This window comes from Paramisgurnus dabryanus, chromosome 21, assembly GCF_030506205.2.
Source record: "Paramisgurnus dabryanus chromosome 21, PD_genome_1.1, whole genome shotgun sequence".
NCBI lineage: Eukaryota > Metazoa > Chordata > Actinopteri > Cypriniformes > Cobitidae > Paramisgurnus > Paramisgurnus dabryanus.
Genome location: NC_133357.1, coordinates 1,816,652 through 1,837,441, shown reverse-complemented (window position 1 = coordinate 1,837,441; position 20,790 = coordinate 1,816,652). Strand labels below are relative to the sequence as shown.

Here is a 20,790-nt window from a genome sequence, read left to right as displayed (position 1 = left end):
TGCACTTTCTTCCAGTGTTCAGAGGGAATTTTAAATCAGTCAGCAGAGGAAAATTCAAAAGAAAGACTTACAGATGTGGCCTCAATCTCCCCAGGCTTCCTTTTATGACAGGCTTACAATTCTGTCGAATCTAAATGTGTGAAGTGTGAGCGTGCGAGCGTGTCCACTGCCTCTTCACCCCACTGACTTTCAAACTCAAATGGAAAGGCTCGCTCTTACACAGAGAGCTGCTAATTCATGATTGCGAGTGGCTATTCAGCATGCATATCAGTCCAGGCAGCAGGTGTGTATGTAAGTGTGCGAGTGTGTGTGGGTTTGTGTAAAAGGGTCTCTCCGGCCTGATTGCAGGGTCTCTCGAGGGACTTGATGCATACTTGATAATCACTATGTAAGGGGAGTGCTGAAGCCCCCAATTGCGGGTCTTAGGCCAAAATGGACCCCCTTCCTTTCCAGCACAATGATTACTATCTCAAGGGCTTCAAGAGAAACCAAGTCAGTGAGGTCAGAAGAGACCGAGATCTTTGATATGATAAAACTCGACTCGGGAAAAGAGAACCTCATGAAAAATTTGTGGAAAATTCTTGACCCTGCATGTTTAGGTTACAATATGGAATTTTTGGTATATAGATGTTGGAAAGACTATCAAACCAACCAAATGTGAAGTGGATCTGGTGATGGTTTACAGAAAAATTTAAACTCAATGAGTTTCTCATCATTCATATGGGCTATAGAAGAAAGCAGCTGGGGAATTTGCACAAAAAAATGTACGTTTAAGAAATGCAAGTTGTTGAATTTATCTTTTGGTCAAAGAAATCTTTAATATTTATTTTTACAATTGCTTTAATGTAACTCCACACCCTTGCTTCGGTTAGTATACGTGGAGCTATGCATATGCAAATTAGACCCCGCCTCCACTCAATCACACCAGCTCAGACTCAGATTCAAACAGTTTCCTAAAGCATAAACATATAAACAACATTAAAATCTTAATTTACACTACAGTCAACATTAAAAACAAGGGAACGTTACACTAGGTGAACTACACTTTAAAAAAAAGACAGGTCACTATAAGGTGACTAGCTAAGCCAAACAGAAACTACTCTACCGTAAACACTCGCAGTATGTCTGTGGAGAAAATAAGGGTCTGTCAGCATTAAGAAGTCATTATCTTCAAAGTTCCATGGAAGAACTTTCCTACCGCGTCTCATCACCGAGACGGCACTTGAAAGGAGGTCCCAAAGGGGCCAAACGTATCGCTTCTGATCATGAAACGTAACAAACAGCAGAGCGCATTAGAATTCTGGAGGGCTGGAAGGACGCTTGCGTGAGGTGCTTTCATAAACGCTGAGAGAGCGACTAAAAGATGGCAGACACCCCACATATGCAGATTAGATGCATGACACACTCAGTTTCCACAACAACCGATCCCAAGGGAGAGCTGCCATGCTGACAGAGGCTTTGGCAGCCGGAACGCCAAGAACTGAGGTTCATAGTCATTCAGTGATCCAAGCTAACCAAACTTTCCGGAATGAGCACACCAATCTGCAATGCTATTGTGCTAATGTTGATTTTTCAATAGAAATGGCAAATGCAGTTTTTAAATACCCTTACTGGTAACACTTAAAGGGACACTCCACTCCCCTAGAGTTAAACATTTAATTTTTACCGTTTTGGAATCCATTCAGCTGATCTCCGGGTCTGGCGCTACCACTTTTAGCATAGCTTAGCACAATCCATTGAATCTGATACGACCATTACGCATCGTGCTCAAAAATATCCAAAGAGTTTCCCCTTAGTAACTTTCAATAGCAGGGGACTATTTTCCGGCAGTGCGCAATATCATTGTGCCTCCTGCAGCCAAGTTACAGCAGATATCTGCCATATCTGCCTAGAAAATCGCAACTTTAAAGTTTTGAATAGGAAAATTTTTGAAACTCTTTGGTTATTTTTTAGAGCGATGCTAATGGTCTAATCAGATTCAATGCATTATGCTAAGCTATGCTAAAAGTGGTAGCGCCAGACACAGAGATCAGCTGAATGGATTCCAAAACAGTAAAAATAAAATGGTTAACTCTAGGGGAGCTGGAAAATTTGCATATTTTCAAAAAAAGTGTCCCTTTAAATGTACTGTATGATGACACTACTTTATGGTTTTATAAATAAATAGTTATAGCTACAATTACGTAGTATTAGAAATATATAAATATAAATATAAAGTGGTGGCCAAAATTGTGGGGATTGGTTAAATATTTGCTTAAATGTTAATTCATCAAAATATAAAGTGTATGGTACAAAATGGACAAAACACTAAAATGTTATTAACTGTACAAAATAAAGTTGGCAAAAAGTCAAACCCCAGTATGAGTATACAAAAATAACAAATCAGAGTATGCAAAATGCATAGAAAACAAAAAAAGTTTATAGGTAATAAACAATACATTGACAACAATTTTATGTTATTAATATTTTTTGTGTTCTTATGTAGTTCTTGTTCTGGACTATGTGCTTATAAACTTTGCACATGTGTTGTGTCTCATTTTTGCTAAACATCCTTAAATTCGTCTTAAATCTAAGCTTCAGTTTATACCTCAAAACACACCAATGCAACATGCATAAATCATTTTTAAAGCAGCTTTAACATGAAATATTTGAATGAAGAGCGAAGATGTAAATTGTTTAAAGCTGAACATCACTTTTGGCCACTACCCTATATGAGCTTGTATCTACAGTATATAAACCTATGATGTTTTTTAACTAACTAATATACATAAACAAACGTATTATTATTACGGCTGTAAATCTATAGAAATTATATTACATATACATTTATATTTATATGTATGCATTTGGCAGACGCTTTTAACCAAAGCGACTATTTTTATCAGTAAATTAATCAGAAAAGTTACTATTTTCAAAAAAAAAATTTTAAAATGTACTATTATAAAATTTGGCAAATAAAAAAAAAATAGAAAACCATTAGAAAACAATATATATTACTTGCATACCATATATTTCAGAATTTTTGAAGATTACCAAATGTATAGATTTAAAAGTTGCAGTAAAGTGTACCCAGTTTTTAAAACTAATTTAAGATACACAAACTCCGCCCCTACCCTGTCATCCATTACCTGTCCATTACGAAGTGTTCTGGACTCACAGCGTGACTGATGGATGCTCAGCACGAGTTCTGGCGTGCTGTTAGTCCACGTGTACACCGAGTGTACTGAGCCATACGGCCTGCTGCACTGCTACACAGCCCCTACAAGCGTGGCAAGTGGACTGGGCCACACTCCTGGGATCAAGGGTTCGGTGTTAACGCGTGTGACTGACCGCAGTCAGAGAGCGCCGCGTCTGTCGTGACGAATGGACAGATGGCGGCAGTGAGGGGAAAGAAAACGTGCAGCTGCTTCGGCCCTTCGCGGCGGGTGGAGGACGGAGGCGTGTCTGCAGTTGTCTGTTGGACAACAGAATGACGTCATGGGTGGCGGAAGATGCGGCAGCTGTCCTTCCCTGGCATCAGGTGATGTGCGCACAGTTGCCCTGGACGCAGCTGTAGTGAAAGCTGGCAGGCAGCATCGCAGGAATGTAGCCGGTCACATCCTCTACTGGCATCTGGTAACTTTCGGACACAGACGCTCTGTCCAAAGAGCGCAACTATCATCCATTTGACAGTGTCCATAGCTGCAGGATGGAGTTATGTCTGCTCGATGCGCAGCTGTCAAAGCAACACAAGCCACCTCATCACGCCATTAAACAAATGAGGCAGAAAATGTGAGAAAACCGAGCATTACCGTCCTCCTGTTTACAAAGACACAAAGCCACATAAAACGCAAAGCCGTAAACTTCTCTCGAAAATTGTTAATGCAAGCACAGGCTATTTATTAGTCCTCCGTGCCTGTCGCTTATTGCCGTTTGCTATTTCCAATACAGTTTGCGATAGCACGAGCGGGTCCGTGTACAATCCCCATCAATTTCAGACTAATTTTAGCCTCGTTCATTGGTACGGATTTTCCCCCCGGACTCCCGGGTTAAGTGCTTCTCAAGGGCACTTCTGAGCAAAGTCAGGACTTTGGAAAAAACCTGCAAGCACCTGGTTTAAAGTGTGCTTTTCTCACACAGATGTCCAATGTGCTTCATAGCCAGAGGCGCTTTCAATCAGAGCCATCTGCCAGCACCTAAAATGGCCATGTAGAGCTGGGGAAGCTCTTGATACAACTAGTGAACTGCATTGCTGTCTGCTGCCTACATAGGCAGCTGCCATTTAAGGGAGAATTGTTACTGAAGTAAAATCTCACAGGTGACTAATTTGTAACTAGTGTACCTTAGGAAATTGACAATATTCACATGTAGAAGATATAAATAAAACAAATCAAAACCTACTGTTATTCCCTCCAATTAACAATTTTTATGACATCATTCTGTACCTCAACAGATTCCAAGATATGAAGTGAACTAAAAACTATTAGATATTCAAAGGGGAGGAGCCAACCTAACTTTCTTTTTTAGTGGAATTAACGTGAGCGCATCAAACAAAGCTGCACATTTCAAGGCACTTCAGTAGATCTTCGAAATACGTTTTATTTTTCAGTGCAAGCACCCTTCTCACTCCACCAATCATGGCTTCCGTTGTTCCTGAAGAGGATTACAAGATGTTGTCAATCATTAATCGTCCTCAATCAGGCGAAATTTCCACGAGGAGAAATCACTTCCTGTCACGTCCGCCCTCCACCACCAACCAGCTTTCTCTCCTGCTCATTGCTTCCAAATGTTATCTGTAATTACCATTCGCTCTGCAAATTAGCTCAAATCAGATCATGCTTCTTAATTAAAGTGACATTTCGGCGGCGGATGGGGTACACGTGTGGCTGCGCTAACATGCTAATTAACCACGCTAACGCGCTAAATGATAAGTGACCTGTAGCCCTCAGCCAGCATTTACGTAGCTTTTCCAAAGAAGCTCTTCTCTCAGACCTGCACGCCACATTGGAGGACGGTGGGGTCTTGTGGATTTGATCTGCAGTGTCAGAGAGGTGGACATCATGTAAATGTAACGTTACTTATTCATAAGCAATTTTATTGGGAGTCGCAACTTCAGTGTAAGCCTGAGGATTGCGCCACCGACACACATGCGATTGAATATGCTGCATGTATGTGTGTAACATGTTCAATTTTGAGTAATGTCATAACTATTTTACGAAGCGACTAATTTGCGCAATCTCATTCGTACGTTTTGGTACAATCTGCTTTCACCCCAGTGACATTGGGTTTAGGGGTGGGGCTTGATCATTGTACGTTATTGTGCGATTCACATCATCCGAATTTATACGAAATTGCCACCTTGTAAAATACTTACAAATTTTGGTAGTTTAATAAAAAATAGTTATGAAAGTTACGAAAAAAAATTCTACTTCACAGCGCAAATTATAACATAAATGTTTAGTGCCATAACTAAAATGAACTCTATAAATTAAAAAATATTTTTATACATTTTTGGTTTTCCTTACCCGATTGTTTTTTTTAGCTTGCTTACTTGCAGTCGGCAACTTTCCAATGCAAGTTACTACACATGATAGATTTGTAATAACATTGTTAGTTTAAAAGCTTCAAAAAGATATGTTTTTGGCACACATTTTTAATTGCAACTTCTGAATCAAAAATACAGAGCGCATGACGCAGCTCTGATTCAAATGTAAGGCCAGAGCGTGAAGATGTAAAGACAGCTTGCGAGCATATGGTCTCGCCTACCGCACATTTGTATCTTTCTTTATTAGCTGTTATCCTCAATTTACAGCCGGTCATGTTGAGGAAAATGAATGGAGAGTTCAGGTGATGTCAAGGAGGCCTGCATATGTATGCGCACAACACGAAAAGCTTTTCATGGTGATTTTCACATCCTTGAACCCCAATAGTGGATTGCGTCAAATGGATGGCATTGACCTCCAGTGAGGTGGGCCCTCAGGGGCCGTATGTCTTAGCAGGGGCATTCAATAAATCTCATAAACACATACATGCATTTCAGAAACTCACTTTACATAATCCACCTGAATAATAAATGAAGTACCCATACTGCACCTCTCTCACACATACACATTCAATAGGAACTAGGGATGACTGCTTGAGTATCTCAATATAGGTTATACAATTAATAGACAACTGGACCACAAGTAACTGTAACTTTATATAAATAAAATGCGATTAAAATTTGTAGCTATATTAAAATTCTTCTGTTAAATTACAAGAACACATATTTTGTTATCAACCTTTACTGTTATTCAACATTAAGCTTAAAGTAAAAGGTAGTGGTTGGCAAAGATTAATCGCGATTAATCGCATACAAAATACAAGTTTTCGCATAATGTATATAATGCATAATATATAAATACACACACATTCATGTACATATTTAAAAAACATTTTTTTAAATATTTAAATGTATTTATATTTTATATATTCTATATTATTCAAAAACTCACTTTTATTTTGTATGCGATTAATCACAATTAATAAGCCACCTCTGCATCAAATGCACCACCTGATGCATGAAACATAACATAGAAAGAATGCGAAAAATTAAGATAAAACCACCTGAAACATTATTTCATCATTACAACTCAAAAAGAAAACACTCTGGCACAATGCGCTTTAACAGCCAGCCGTAGGTCTTTGCTTTACAAACTGCATTAAAACCCACACCCACTCTTCCAGCTGTCTGCAGCCACTAAGATTTAGGCCCTTGATTATATATTCATACAGATGAATCAATAAGTCCTCGCAGCACAACTGGAAGACCGGGGGAATTACAATGAGCCCACGTCAATAGACTACAGCTTTACATTTCATTAGGGCCAGACCCACACTTTAGCACTAAATGAATAGCAATAAAACAACGCTGTCGGCACCAAAGCGCACATAGGCCCACAGCAAGCCTGTTTCGCCCAGCACATCTCATGAGGGCGCAGACACCCCTTGGTTTAAGCTCCGTCCAGAGACGATGCTGGCATGAACTGAGACAGGAGACTTTAGTAGTAGATGGTTCTTTAGTAGTAAATGGTTTTTTCCCTGAGAAATCGAACCCATGACCTTTTTCACTGCTAACACAATGCTCTACCAACTACAGAAAACTTTTTTTCCAACTTTATTACTTTCTGAACCCTAAAAAGTATGCTATTTAACCCCTTAAAGGCACAATGAACGATCTCTGAAAGCCAATGTTGACATTTGAAACCACCTAAACAAACACACCCCTACCTCAATAGAATCTGGACCTTCTTTTGATAAACCCACCCCCCACACACACGCAACCCAGGCATCGATGACGGTTATGAGACATGCCCCTTACTGCTGATTGGCTACACGTGTGTTTTGGTAATCGGCCCGACTCCGAAGCGTTTCTCTAAAATCGTGCACCCCGCCTTTAACTGGCACAGCACTTTTTGGGTTGGGGGGACAAAAAGTGATGTTCTTGTTCTTGTTTTAAAGACGACCCTTTAAAGTGCAGAAGTGTCTGGAGGTGAAAATATTAAAAACAAAAATTGTTATAGCAGTTTACATTTATTGTAATAAATAAAAATTATAAAATAAAGTGTATGTTTTATACATAAAATTATCACAAAAAATTTGCTTTGTTTTACACTTTTAGTGGTTTTACCAACAATGGCCACTAGGTGTCAACGGTTTGCTGCATACTCTTGTCACAAATTAATAAATTACTGTCATTTATTATTACTGCTAAAAGGTTTTGAAATATAAAAACTACATAATTCTTAGACCTTTCCAACGATATATAGTATATATAGTTTGTCGTGATAGGTAAAAATTGACAAAATACTAAAGTAAACTCCGGTGTCCCGCTGAGAGCGCCAGATAACATAAAATAGCATGTAGTGTAGTGTAATTGTATGCTCCATAGCTGTGTAAATTTCCTGTAGCTCAACTGGTGCAGCATTAAATTTGCGAAGCCCTGATAGGTTTAATTCTCAGAGAACACACAATCATAGATGGGTAGGGGCGGAGTTTATGTACATGTAGTACTACAGTATGCACAGTAGTGGGGAAGTATGCATGTTCAGATGCACGGTTTGTCTCTTTAATAACTGACACACTTAAACATTACATCAACTGCAAGACTTCAACATATCTACATATACCTACTAGCGTTCACCTTATTAGGAACCTAGACACACACACACTCTTTGCACACGAGCCATTGATTTCTGTCTAATGACACAGGCAGAGCTGTCCGGATCAGGGCCACTACAGGAAGAGGATAGCGGAGGAGAAATGTGATGCCGATCATGAGATAACACCCGACATCCGCTCATCTCCCCTCGCCCCCACCTAACCACCCTGCATGCAACCTATGTGGTTTAGAAATCAGGCAGGGGTCATATACAAGGTCTGAGACAGGGTTACTGCATACTTCAACACTATTATAAATGAGGGTAGGTAGAAGTGTGTGTGAACAGCATACCACACTTCCTACAACAACAAAAAACAAATCTAACTTTGCAGCCGAACTTCCATATATATACCATAATACGGACTAACAGCCCCATTTCATTTACTATGGTGTTTAATGGTACTTTAAAGAATACCATGGTATTACAATAACAGCAATATTTTTATGGTAATAAAATCAAATGTATTGCACCGTTGGAATAATATTGATATCTTCAAAAAACTTTGAAGGACCATGTAAACACATATGAGCATCTCTATATATAATGTACTGAATTTAGTCCTCTTTAACTGCACCAGTATCTCTGTCCAACAAAAACAACACCACCACCATCACCTCGAAACATTCACAAACACCCACATACAACTTCAAAAACACAAGGTGCAACCGCAATAACTCGATAAGTAGAATGCAACTCACCTTTTTCATCCTGCCGCTGCGGGTGCCGGTGAAGGCAACGGTGTGCCCGTGATAATTATACGCCGCAACTGAGGTCATCCCGTCATCTTTATCCAGGAACAAAGGAATCCCCTCAATAGTGGTGGTGCCCCCTAAAGGTTGGTTGAAGTCCTGGCCGCAGAAGTTATCGTCTATCTGCAGAGGCTGCGGAGAAAGACAAACAATAAGAAAGTCAGAGTTGCGAGTAGTTAGTAAGTGGGAGAGTTTCGCCGCAGCGGTGTGGCATTTTCACTCGTCCTTATCTTCTGCAATACCAATCCATTCCTCAATATTCCTCTGGGTCATTACAGGCTCTGTGTTTTCTGTGCTAATGAATCAGCCCGAGGCCCAAACTCGTATAGATATATGGCAGGATAAGTCCCTGAGCTTGTGCTGCAAGAGGAACGGTCGGAAAATATAAAGGACCTGAGGGAAAATCATTCTCAGCATTTTTCTTTGTACAGTACGAAAATGCTGCAGATGCATCCGCCATGCACACAGATTCAAACCCTTGCACAATCCCTAACAACCCCAAAGTCCCAGGAGACATCCTGGCCGACAGACCGGACTCATTAGTGGAGACAAAAGTGGCCGTGACCCCCAACTGCCCCACATTGCTACCCAATGATGCCCCTCATCCTTCACCCAGCAAGGGGCATCAATGCTGCCAAGGATGACCCGTTCCAGGCAGCGGGAAGGATATTCACGCTTGCCTATCGTAGACCAAAGCTATGCCCTACAACACGAGAGTTTGCCCTTCCCTGCACCCGGGGGATGTCGGGATTTGCGTCTGGAAAGAACAGGCAGAAGGGGATTGGATAAACGTACGTGAACACAAAGCGAGCAGTGGCAACCCTAAGGTTAAAGACCGTCTGGGTTACACAGACCATCATATGCATGTAGTACTGTAATTACAGTAGGCCTGTACTGAAGTGCGGGTTTTGCTTAGGGTGCTTCAGGGAACAAATGCTGACTGTTTTCGATGTTATTTTCGGTAAGATGAGTTAACATTATCTATGTTGGCAGAGTTAATGATGCTGGTAATGACGGTTAATGTAAGCCAACCAATGACGCTGGAAATGCCACTTGCGCTTGCAAAGCTTAAAAAGTGCTGGGAAAGACAAGGTCGTAGGGACAGATTTTGGCTAATGGTGTGCACAGAATCAACGCATTCAACCTGGACAACAGCAGTGCTCCCAGTACGTTCATTTATTGAGCATGTGGGAAACATAACAATAATAAACAAAAACACATACAGTATAAACGTGATGTTCACTGCTGGATGTCTTCCTCCCACTTCCTATTCAACTCTACATCCCATTGCAGCACTACGAAAATAACAGGCCAGTCACCCATGGCCGGTGACCGCAATGATGCGTATCTATCAGAGGTTCTCCCCTTTCTCCACCTCTTTTTTGCTTTGTCTAGTTTAACTCAAATTACAGCCTCATTCTGATGCAAAAAAGTAGACGGCAATTGAGAGTCAATGAGGTTGCAAGGATGACTGGCTGCATGAGGAAGGAATTTATCTAAATGTTTTCGGTAGGAGGGGAAGGGAGGAGACTCCGAGAAGGGTGTCCTGATCCGAGAAGGAATCTCATCTCTTCCTCCCACAAGCGTCTAGATCCAGAGCAGGGTGTTGAGTGACACGGACATGTTAACAAGTTTTTAAGACAGGCACCGTGCGACCACAGCTTCTCGGGCCGGAGTGCGACTGTCATCTTCGATATCCGCGGAATGCGAGGGGGTTGAAAACACCCGTGACAGGCTGGACAAGGAGGAGATGCCTCTCAATCCAGTTCTGCCCGAAAGAATGACCTTCAAAGTGGAATTAAAACAAGGAGGCTTTTATGCAACTAAATGTGGAGCTTTTAGTCATAATTCTGTGGTTATTTCTACTTTCCTGATGACTAAGCATCCCCCTCACATGTCTAGATTTCATGTGACCAACTGCGAACCCTTACGGATCGGTAGGAAAAACGAAATGTGGTACAGTAGCTCACGTCCACTTACCCCCACATGCAGTTTTGTCAGTAGCAGTAATCCTTGTGTCTTATCATTACATAATCTGATCAATATCTCAGCGGGCAAGATCCACCTGTCTCTTCCATCACTCCATCTCTCACTTTTTCCTGCCTTCCTCTCCATCCACCAAATGATAGTCTTGGGAATCGATAAGGGAGGCAGGGTTGACGAAGTAGGATGTGATAGACATGGACGGGTCTCAAAGGGTTAATTTGGCAGTGCATCAAAGGGACGCAACGGGCCTAGTCCAGAGAGACATTACCAAGAGAACACAAACAGGTGAATGGCCTGAAATAACAAGTAGTTTATAGATGTTTCAACGACAACAACATAAAGAAATGGCATTTGTGGACCAAACGTAACTTCTTGTAGACTTTCGCAAAGAATTAATAGCAAAAGCGTCCATCTTGAGTAGATCATTTTTGATAACAAGCAAAATTAATAAACAGTAAATTACCTTAGTTGGAATGAGCTAACGTTACTGTATAAAATAAATGTATACAATGTTAGCTACAGATCCTTAATTCTTGCCTGGCTACCAAATCCGCACAGTGGGGATCTATTCTCACTGTCTCCCTCATCTTTTAGAAACCACAAGGTATTTGTTCCAGAAATCAAACAAGCACAGACTGGAAGTTAACTTTAGGCTAGATGCGAAACTGCGACAACGTGCGTGCGTCTGATGAAACGCCTACAAAATGGATTGTGGTGCTGATGCAGCTATAAAGCAAAACATCACCTAGTTCCCCGATTTAATCTACTGCAATAAATTTTACCACGTGTTTGCATTGACATGTAATCAAACATGATAATAAAGCATATTTGGCATGCTGTCTGAGGGGAGGGCAGGCTCCTAGCTCGAAAATCTAGCCAAAACCCAGAGTACCTCCCCTCCTTAAGTGGGATGGACACTAGCTGAAAGTGAGGTGCTGAGAGGTGAGGGACGTCTATATATAGAAACCTCTTCGGTTTCTGATTGGTTGGACTTTAGTGCTTTGTTTTAGCCGTACAGAAATGTTAGTTGAGCCAATACCACATTTACATTTCTTTTATGCATTTTGCAGACAGTTTTACACAAACCAACTCATGGTGCATTCGAGATAAACATTTCATTATTTTCATTAGTACTGTATCTTCGCTAGCAATCAAAACTACAACCTTTGCCCTATCAATGCAATGTAGGCTCTCAAAAAAGTACAAAAGCTGTCACTGACTTTTCAAAAAGTAAACCTTTGTACCTAAAGATTCATTGCATATTAAATGTATACAAATCTATAGACTGTTTCATCGGACGCAGGCATGATGTCGTGGTGTTGTTGTGGTTACGCGCATGAGCTGAAGTGAGCTTCCGGTCTGTATTTATTAGGGACGCACCGATACCACTTTTTTGGAAAACGAGTCCGAGTACGAATACTTGCATTTCAGTACTTGCCGATACCGATACCGAGTACTTAATAAAACACATGATTTAAATTTACAGGTAACAGCTTTAGTCATATAATTTAACAAAAAAACAAGGGACTAGTTTTCCAGTTTGTTGTAAACTCTGCCTCTTTGGACAACAAAAGAGGCATTAACCCCTTACACGCTGCTCAAACATGGACATTTCTCAGACCGTAGTATCGATTCCTGTTATCGGGGGACTTTTAACGAGTACGAGTACTTTTGAAAATGTGGTATCCAGGCCGATACCTGATACCAGTATCGGTATCGGTGCATCCCTAGTATTTATTCATCGGTCTGGCTAGTGGCTAAACTGATCTCTGAAACAACAACAACAACTGGTCGAAAATAAAATGTTTTGGTTTGCTTAAGACAAGGGGAGATGATGAGCATGGATCAAAACTTTGTGGAAAGGTTTGGCAGCCAGGCAAGTTTTCAAGAAATGGTCCAGCTAACATTATAGACCCCTTTCACGACACGTCATCAATCCGGAAGTCGGACATATTTGTGATAGTGATAGAGAGCGTAAACAATGTCACTGAACCGAACGGACCTCGTTTTTTGCTGCTGAAAATGGTCAATTACTGTCATATTTTGGGCTGTACTAATCGGTCGGACCGGGAAAAACATTTGGAGTACTACAGACTGCCAAAAGTTATAAAAAATCAAGGAGAAGAGTGCCAAAAAGAGGAAAGAAGGCACTTGTGGTTGGCCAAACTGAACCAGGATTTCCAGGGAAAGAATGTTGACATTCGTGTTCGTTCTTACCAACCCACAAGTGGTATTTATTAACCGGACATCTTAATTATAAGGCCACTTAAGGAATAACTAATAGAAGTAATTTTACAAAAAAAAATGGTAAATCTTGTACTAGGGCTGTGACGGTTAGGATATTTTCTCACCGCGGTGAAGCATAAAAAAAATCATGCGGTTATACGGTTAACCGCACAACAGTAACCCCCAAAGCCCAAAAGCACAACCCCCCACCCCCGCAAAGCATCGGAAACGTCTTCTTATTTATTATTAAAACAACAAATTATATTAGCAATAACAACATAAAATAATATTTATTTCCATAGGTATAATATATATATATATATAGCAATACATATATATATATTTTTATATATAATATATATAATAATTATATAATTTTTTGTCATCGTTTATAACCCATTTTGTACAATACATTTCATACAATAGCAACCTGAAAAAAACAAGAAAGAACATGCCGAGCTTAACATTGTTTCTTGTAAGCAAATCCAATTTCTTTAGACATTTTTAGAGTGTTTTTCGGGTAACACTCCGTGGATTTAACGCACTCCTCCAAACGCAACGGGTTGAACGTTAAATAATTTATTGCACAATAAAATGGGTTACAAACAATGACAAAAACTGTTCCATAATTCATATTAAACTCAAAAGAAACGAAAATAAATACTATTTCATGTTACTATAGTTAATATGTTTAATTATAATTTTTCAAAGCACATACGAAACGAAATAACGTACTGCATCATCCCGTAAATAACTGCGCAAAACTTATGGATACTCCAATCAATGCTTTAAATTACTGCTGTCCATTTACATAATCAAGAAGATAATAAAACTTTTTTGATCCCGAGCTGGAGAAATTAGTTTACAGCATTAACGGGTCACGCGGTCAGTAAGCCCTCACCTGCCAGACTGATGTCACTATGGTACTTTGCTCCTCTCGCAAAAGTCTTGGAGATTTCCAACTGTCGTTGCTGGGCTGAAGTTTTATGCTTTACTAAAGGTATGTTTGGTGCTCCCAAGTCCGACAAACGCCACATGATAGTTAATCATCACAAGATGTGATTTTAGATAGTGGCATTTCCTCACTACGATAGTCAGACATATAGGTCTACAGCCGACCGCGCTAGCCTTCATAACTATAGTTGGCATGTTTGACCATTATAGTTTTAAATAATTATGCTATTATTATCAGTACCAACGCGCATTTCGTGCTGCCCGGTGACCTTCTTGCACCTGAATAATGTAATGCGCGTGGCTGTGAGATTTCCTTGCACTTGAGATTTTGTTATTCGCGCAGTGAGTGAGTTGGTACAGTTCCATGGCATGCAATAAATATCAGAGCACTTGGGCATGACGCGCTTAAATTAATGGCTTCATGTTTAAGAAGATTGCGCCCGTGACAGTAGGTTATTGTGTGTATTTAAGTACTGAAACTAAGTAATTAAATAACAATGATAAGACATGCGCACATAATAAACCCCTATACATGTTTAATCCCTCCCCCTTGTGCGGAAAGCAGTTTTTTCTCTAGAACCGTTGAACACAGGATGGAAGACAGTAAATTATGATTAACAATGACTTTTGTGTATAGTTCATATCATACACCATATGACTTCTGTAACTTTCATCAGCAAAACAAAGAAAATATAAAAAAGTGCGGTGATGACGATGATGAACTCAGCACGGCGGTTGGCATCTCATTACTGCGGTGATGCGGTGACGCGGTTATCGTCACAGCCCTATCTTGTACTATTAAAGTAGTATTTAGATAAGATAAGAAATTAGATAAGAATCAGAGTTTTAACAAACAAAGTATTTTACAAACAGCAATGTAATATCAATATGAGTGCATACTACTACGCTACAAAGTTAGTTAAGATATAAAAAAATGGGAGGAACAAACATACTCAACAAAAGAGCCAGCTCATACATATCTTTACCGCCTAATAACTCAAAATATTGTGCCCTTTCCTGCTTACCAAGTCCCTCGCTGTATGATTAAGCAACTTCCAAAAGCATTTTCTGTGGTTTCGACATCATAAATTAGCAGGACAACGTCTTGAATACTACTTTAACCATGCAATCCATGCTATTGTTTACATCAGTATCTCCAACATGGCCGCACATCCGGTTATCTGAACAAACCGTGACGTAGGTGAAAACCCTCTATACATTAATTTTACACAGTAAGGTTAATTCGATGTACACGTTAGATATGATATATGAACAAAGTCATTTATTTACCTTGCTCTCAGAAATAAACTACTCTAAAAGGACTTGTTGTTATTGATTCTATGTGCACAAAAGCCGTTTGTTTATGTTGTTGCTGCCGAAACTGTCTATATCTAAATTGTACATATTAGGACATGTATAGGGTACCGCTCCTTTATTTACTAGGGATGCACCGATACCACTTTTTTGGAATACGAGTACGAGTACTGCATTTCAGTACTTGCCTATACCGATACCGAGTACTTAATAAAAAAACATGATTTAAATTTACAGGTAACAGCTTTAGTAATATAATTTAACAAAAAACAAACAAAGGACTAGTCTTCCAGTTTGTTTTAAAATCTGCCTCTTTGGACAACACAAGAGACATTAACCCCTTACATGCCGCTCAAACATAGACATTTCTCAGACCGTGGTATCGATTCCAGGTATCGGGGGACTTTTAACGAGTACTTTAGAAAATGTGGTATCGAAGCCGATACCCGATACCAGTATCGGTATCGGTGCATCCCTATTATTTACAGTTTTTCCAGTACACACTCTCAGAAAAAAGGTACAAAAGTTTTCAATGGGACAGTAGGTACCTTTAAAAAAGGTCCTAATATGTATCATTATGGTGCAGATATGTACCTTTAAAGTACCAATGTGTACCTTTGAGGTACCATAATGCACCTTTTAGGTACAAAAGTGTACTTTCTGAAAAGGTACCAAACTTCTGTACCTTCTTGTACCTTTTATCTGAGACTGCAGTAATGCTTCACATAAAAGTGCTCTAACCGGTGCCCCTAAGATGTCCATGTTAACACTATAAATGTATCCAAATTGTTATCAAGAATCATCTAAGTTTTAATGATATTGCCATCAACAGCTGAAATTCGTTATCATGACAATCCAGCTTTACACTACAGTATGTATTTTTCTGCCACCCTAGTGCATACAGTATTTGTCCTCAAATGTGTTTGTGTTGATGTGTGTGTCTATATATGTGTGTGCTTGTCCTAAATGTGTTTGTAGATTGGTGGAACACATAAATGAAGATAAAGAGAGGCATGCCAAAATCTCTTCTCGCACGACCTGAGAGAAACAGAGTAAGAGAGAGAGAGAGAGAGAGAGAGAGAGAGAGAGAGAGAGAGAGAGAGAGAGAGAGAGAGAGAGAGAGAGAGAGAGATGAGTGCAGTTTTGGCAAGCCTCCTGTTTTGATGGGTGACGGTATGAAATGCAGCGACTCAGCCGTTTGGCCTTTGTTTCTTCCGAACAGTCAGTAGAAGCTCTCTAATTGGGTCTTAATGGTAAAAAACGCTAAAGCAAGCCAGGATTTAAGCGCTCCATGTCTTTCGCACCCTCTCTCTGGAATTAACAGCATTAGACAGGAGAACATCATAGCAGCACCTGAGGCTTATCTAAAAATACATGTCATATTAGCATGATCGTCATGATCCATCATTCAGCTTTACATAATGGTGTTATTTATAACCTGAGTGCTCTGAGCATTTCTATCGACCGACACTTCATTCTAAGTCCTTTAACAGGAATTTTTGTACTTTTACAAATATGGCATTTAATTGAAGAATACGCCTCGATGTTCCTATAACTCAACAGGCGGAGCATGGCGCTGGCGAGTTAAATAGTGACCATTGTTCTCACATGTTCTCATAACTCTGCTTTTAGGATTGTAGTTAGGCAATAAGCGGAGAACAAGTTATTATTGTGCAAATCCAAAAAAAGTCAAATCACACAAGAATTTGGCAGAAAAGAGGATATAAAATATTTGGAAAGACATTCTGGTAGGATAGCATTAGGCTTACAACATTAGCATGAAAGGCCTAACTCTATGTGTAACCAAAGCCGCTTTAAAGAAGTTGCGCCACTAGACGGCCATGTTTGCAACACCTGAGTTATGCCAGACTAAAGTCCTATCTGAAGACAGAATCTCAAAAATCACATGCAAACATCACAATTATTTCCAACTAACCTAATTAAACCTGACATCAAACTTTTCTTTCTCAAAGGCTGGGTGCATGATTTTTGAAAAACACTTTAGAAAAAGGAGTCGGGCCAAGTACCAAAACACAGTTGTAGCCAATCAGCAGTAAGGGGCGTGTCTACTAACCTATATCATTGCCTGGGTTGCGTATGTGTGGGGCGGGTCTATCAATAGAAGGTCCAGATTCAAATATCAAAGGGAATGTTTACACTTGGTATGTGTTTTCATCGATAGGATCACAAATGGACGAGAGAGACACATTACGTTTACACCTGGTATTTAAATCAGTCTCTTTTGCCCACTTTTGACCGCTTCTGTCCTGAATACTGTGAGGGGGTGGTCTGTGAGACGGTGGGCGAGTCTCTCTGCTGTCATTCAAACGCGAGCAGGAGTAATTATGAGTTTATATGGACGCAAACTAATATTATGTCGGAGTCCGCTGCTTGTTTAGCAAGTAAACATGCTGCACAGTGTTTTGTACGTTTATATGTTGGAGCTTCCTCTGAATTTTTAGCGCAATTGATGAAATAGGGTCGCCCAACTTTCACGCTTTCAAAACGAAACTACGGAGAACACCCGCAGTAGTTTTATCAATGAAAGGCTAAAAATAGCGCTGTTCACCGTATGTTCACACCAGAAGTCAAAAAAAGACTTAAAACTTGTGTTTAATACCTCAGATTAGATAAATGGGTGGAGAGAAGGCGGTCGCGTGTGGCTGTTCGAACACATTCAACCACATTTGCGTTCCACAACTCCAAAGCGATCCGAAAGTGGTTTCGACTACCTCTGGAATTGGTTGAAAGTGGTTGAAAGTGGACGCGTTCAAAACGTTTTGAACACCGTTTACACCTGGCATTAACGTCGTCCACTTGTGATCCGATCGACGAAAACGCACGTTAATGCCAAGTGTAAACAGCCTCAAAAAGGGATAGTTCACCCAAAAATGAAAATAATGTCATTATGACTCACCCTCATGTCGTTCCAAACCTGTAAGACCTCCATTCATCTTCGGAACACAGTTTAAGATGTTTTAGATTTAGTCCGAGAGCTTTCTGACCCTCCATTGAAAATCTATGTACGGTATACAGACCCGGAAAAGAAGACAATGCTGAATAAAGTCATAATTTTTGGACCAAAATGTATCTTCCATGCTTCAACAAATTCTAACTGACCCACTGATGTCACATGGACTACTTTGATGATGTTTTTATTACCTTTCTGGACATGGACAGTATACCGTACATAGGTTTTCAATGGAGGGTCAGAAACTGTAAACATCTTAAACTGTGTTTTGAAGACGAACAGAAGTCTTACGAGTTTGGAACAACATGAGGGTGAGTCATTAATGACATAATATTCATTTTTGGGTGAACTATCCTTTTAAGATAAATAAACACAATTTTTAAGGTCACTTATGCTAATGCGTCTGCGCACAGGTCGGCAAGCGCCTCACGCAACTCTGTGCAAAGCCCCTCCCCCAGAGAATCTTCGGTCTTTATCGATGATTGGTTCTTTTAAATGGAAGGCGGGACTTTAGGCACCAGAGCGGCCATATTGAGTATTGCATTGTCTCCTTTTCCTAGTAATAGCAGTGCTCAATCTTGTTATTTCCAATATCTGCGGTATAACTCTATGCTGCAAGGGGCCCAGTATGACAAACACCAGTTTAAATAAGCAGACATATAATCGAAAATCATTTTAATCACAGAAACACCCGTAATAGCCTCATACATTCGCTTGCAATGCCTTAGTGTGTGTGTGTAGTGTTAAGAATGTCCTGTTATACAGGTCTAATACCCTGTGGCGTGGTTGTAAGGATGAGGCGATATATCAGTCTACATGTTCACCTTTTATTACCCCTGGATTCTTTCTCCTGGTCTCAGTTCATCTCGCTCTCTCTCCATCCACTCCTCCGGCCATGAAAGAGGAGTCCTTTATTGTTTGGCTTTACAACATCTTGCATGAGACTCTGTCGTGGAGAGAGCGCAGGTGTTCACCGCATGGAGGCAGTGGAAAATATCAGCGGAAATCATAGCAGAAATGTGCACCGCCGATCTGGGACGAATTTGAATGTTGGGGTATCAAAGATGTAAATGGAAATACCACTCAAAACTGAGATCTTTAAAGGATAATTTAAGGAAAAGATTATACAATATGTTAAGAGAAAGTATATCATTGATTTGGAGATTGTCAGTGTAGTCTCTTAAAGAAATACCTTAACTTTTAGAGTGCTATACAAAATTGTCATTTGATTGACATGTAACCCAACAAACTGAGAACCACCTATACGGTAAAAAAATATTTTTCTAATATATCTTTAATTAAATATATTTCAAAATATACGAAATTTGGCCAAAAATATATATTTGGTGAAATACGTTTAGGAAAAAATATTTTCGATCAATATATTTTTTCCCATATGTTTGCAGAATAAAAGTTTTTGTTAACATTATATATGTGGGTGAACTGTGTTTAATAATTATGTATATATAAATAGACACACATACATGTATAATTTAAAGATTAAAAAATATATATATTTATTTTATATATAATATAATTTATATAAAAATATAAACATGTATAATATATGTATATTATACACATGCAAATATTTCTTAAATGTATGCATGCATGTGTGTGTGTGTGTGTGTGTGTGTGTGTGTGTGTGTGTGTACCTGGTAATTATCACGTTGTGGGGACCAATTGGGAATACCAGTGTTTTTGTGACCTTGTGGGGACATTTTGATGTCCCCATGAGGAAACAAGCTTATAAATCTAACAAGATGATGTTTATTGAAAATCTAAGGTACAAGAAAGGTTTTTGTGATGGTTGGGGTTAGGGAATGGGGAAGGTAAGGGGAATAGAATATACAGTTTGTATGGTATAAAATGCATTACGTCTATGGAACGTCCCCACAAAACATGGAAACCAGAATGTGTGTGTGTGTGTGTGTGTGTATAATTTAATATACACAGTACACCCACATATATTATGTAAACAAAAACTTCTATTCTTCAAACCATTAGGTTCATCCCTAGATCTACTACTAAGTAGCTTATAAACACTGGCAAACTGGTGACCGTTTCGTTCACGTAAGTGCAGTATATTTTAACAAAGCGGTTAGAAGGGGCGAGCTCAAAATTCCAAGCAAGGCCGAGCCGCACACATGCTGATGCATTATGTGCATGCTTGTGTCATTTAACTAGCAGCAGGCTAAAGCTGTGGGACAGATGTTTATATCTCCTCTCCACTGACCTGACATTGAACACGCACCCTCCACACTGCATGTTCACACATACACACAAATTCTTCAGCCCAGCGTCACACAACACAATAACTTTCCAAGTACATACAGGCCTGATTATGTGACTGCCCATGAACCGATCTCTGCCTTATGGCATCTGGACCAGAATAGACACACAACTCTCC

General features: G+C 39.8%; 1 protein-coding gene across 2 annotated transcripts in view; it reads right to left on the bottom strand.

Annotated features, from left to right (window-relative positions):
* The window catches only part of plxna1a (plexin A1a), a 265,890-nt gene that overhangs the window by 194,289 nt on the left and 50,811 nt on the right, over nucleotides 1–20,790 (bottom strand). For both annotated transcript variants that reach the window (XM_065285365.1, XM_065285366.1), the window contains exon 3: nucleotides 8,879–9,061. In XM_065285365.1, the coding sequence (XP_065141437.1) occupies nucleotides 8,879–9,061 (183 nt within the window). The remainder of the gene's footprint in view (nucleotides 1–8,878; nucleotides 9,062–20,790) is intronic.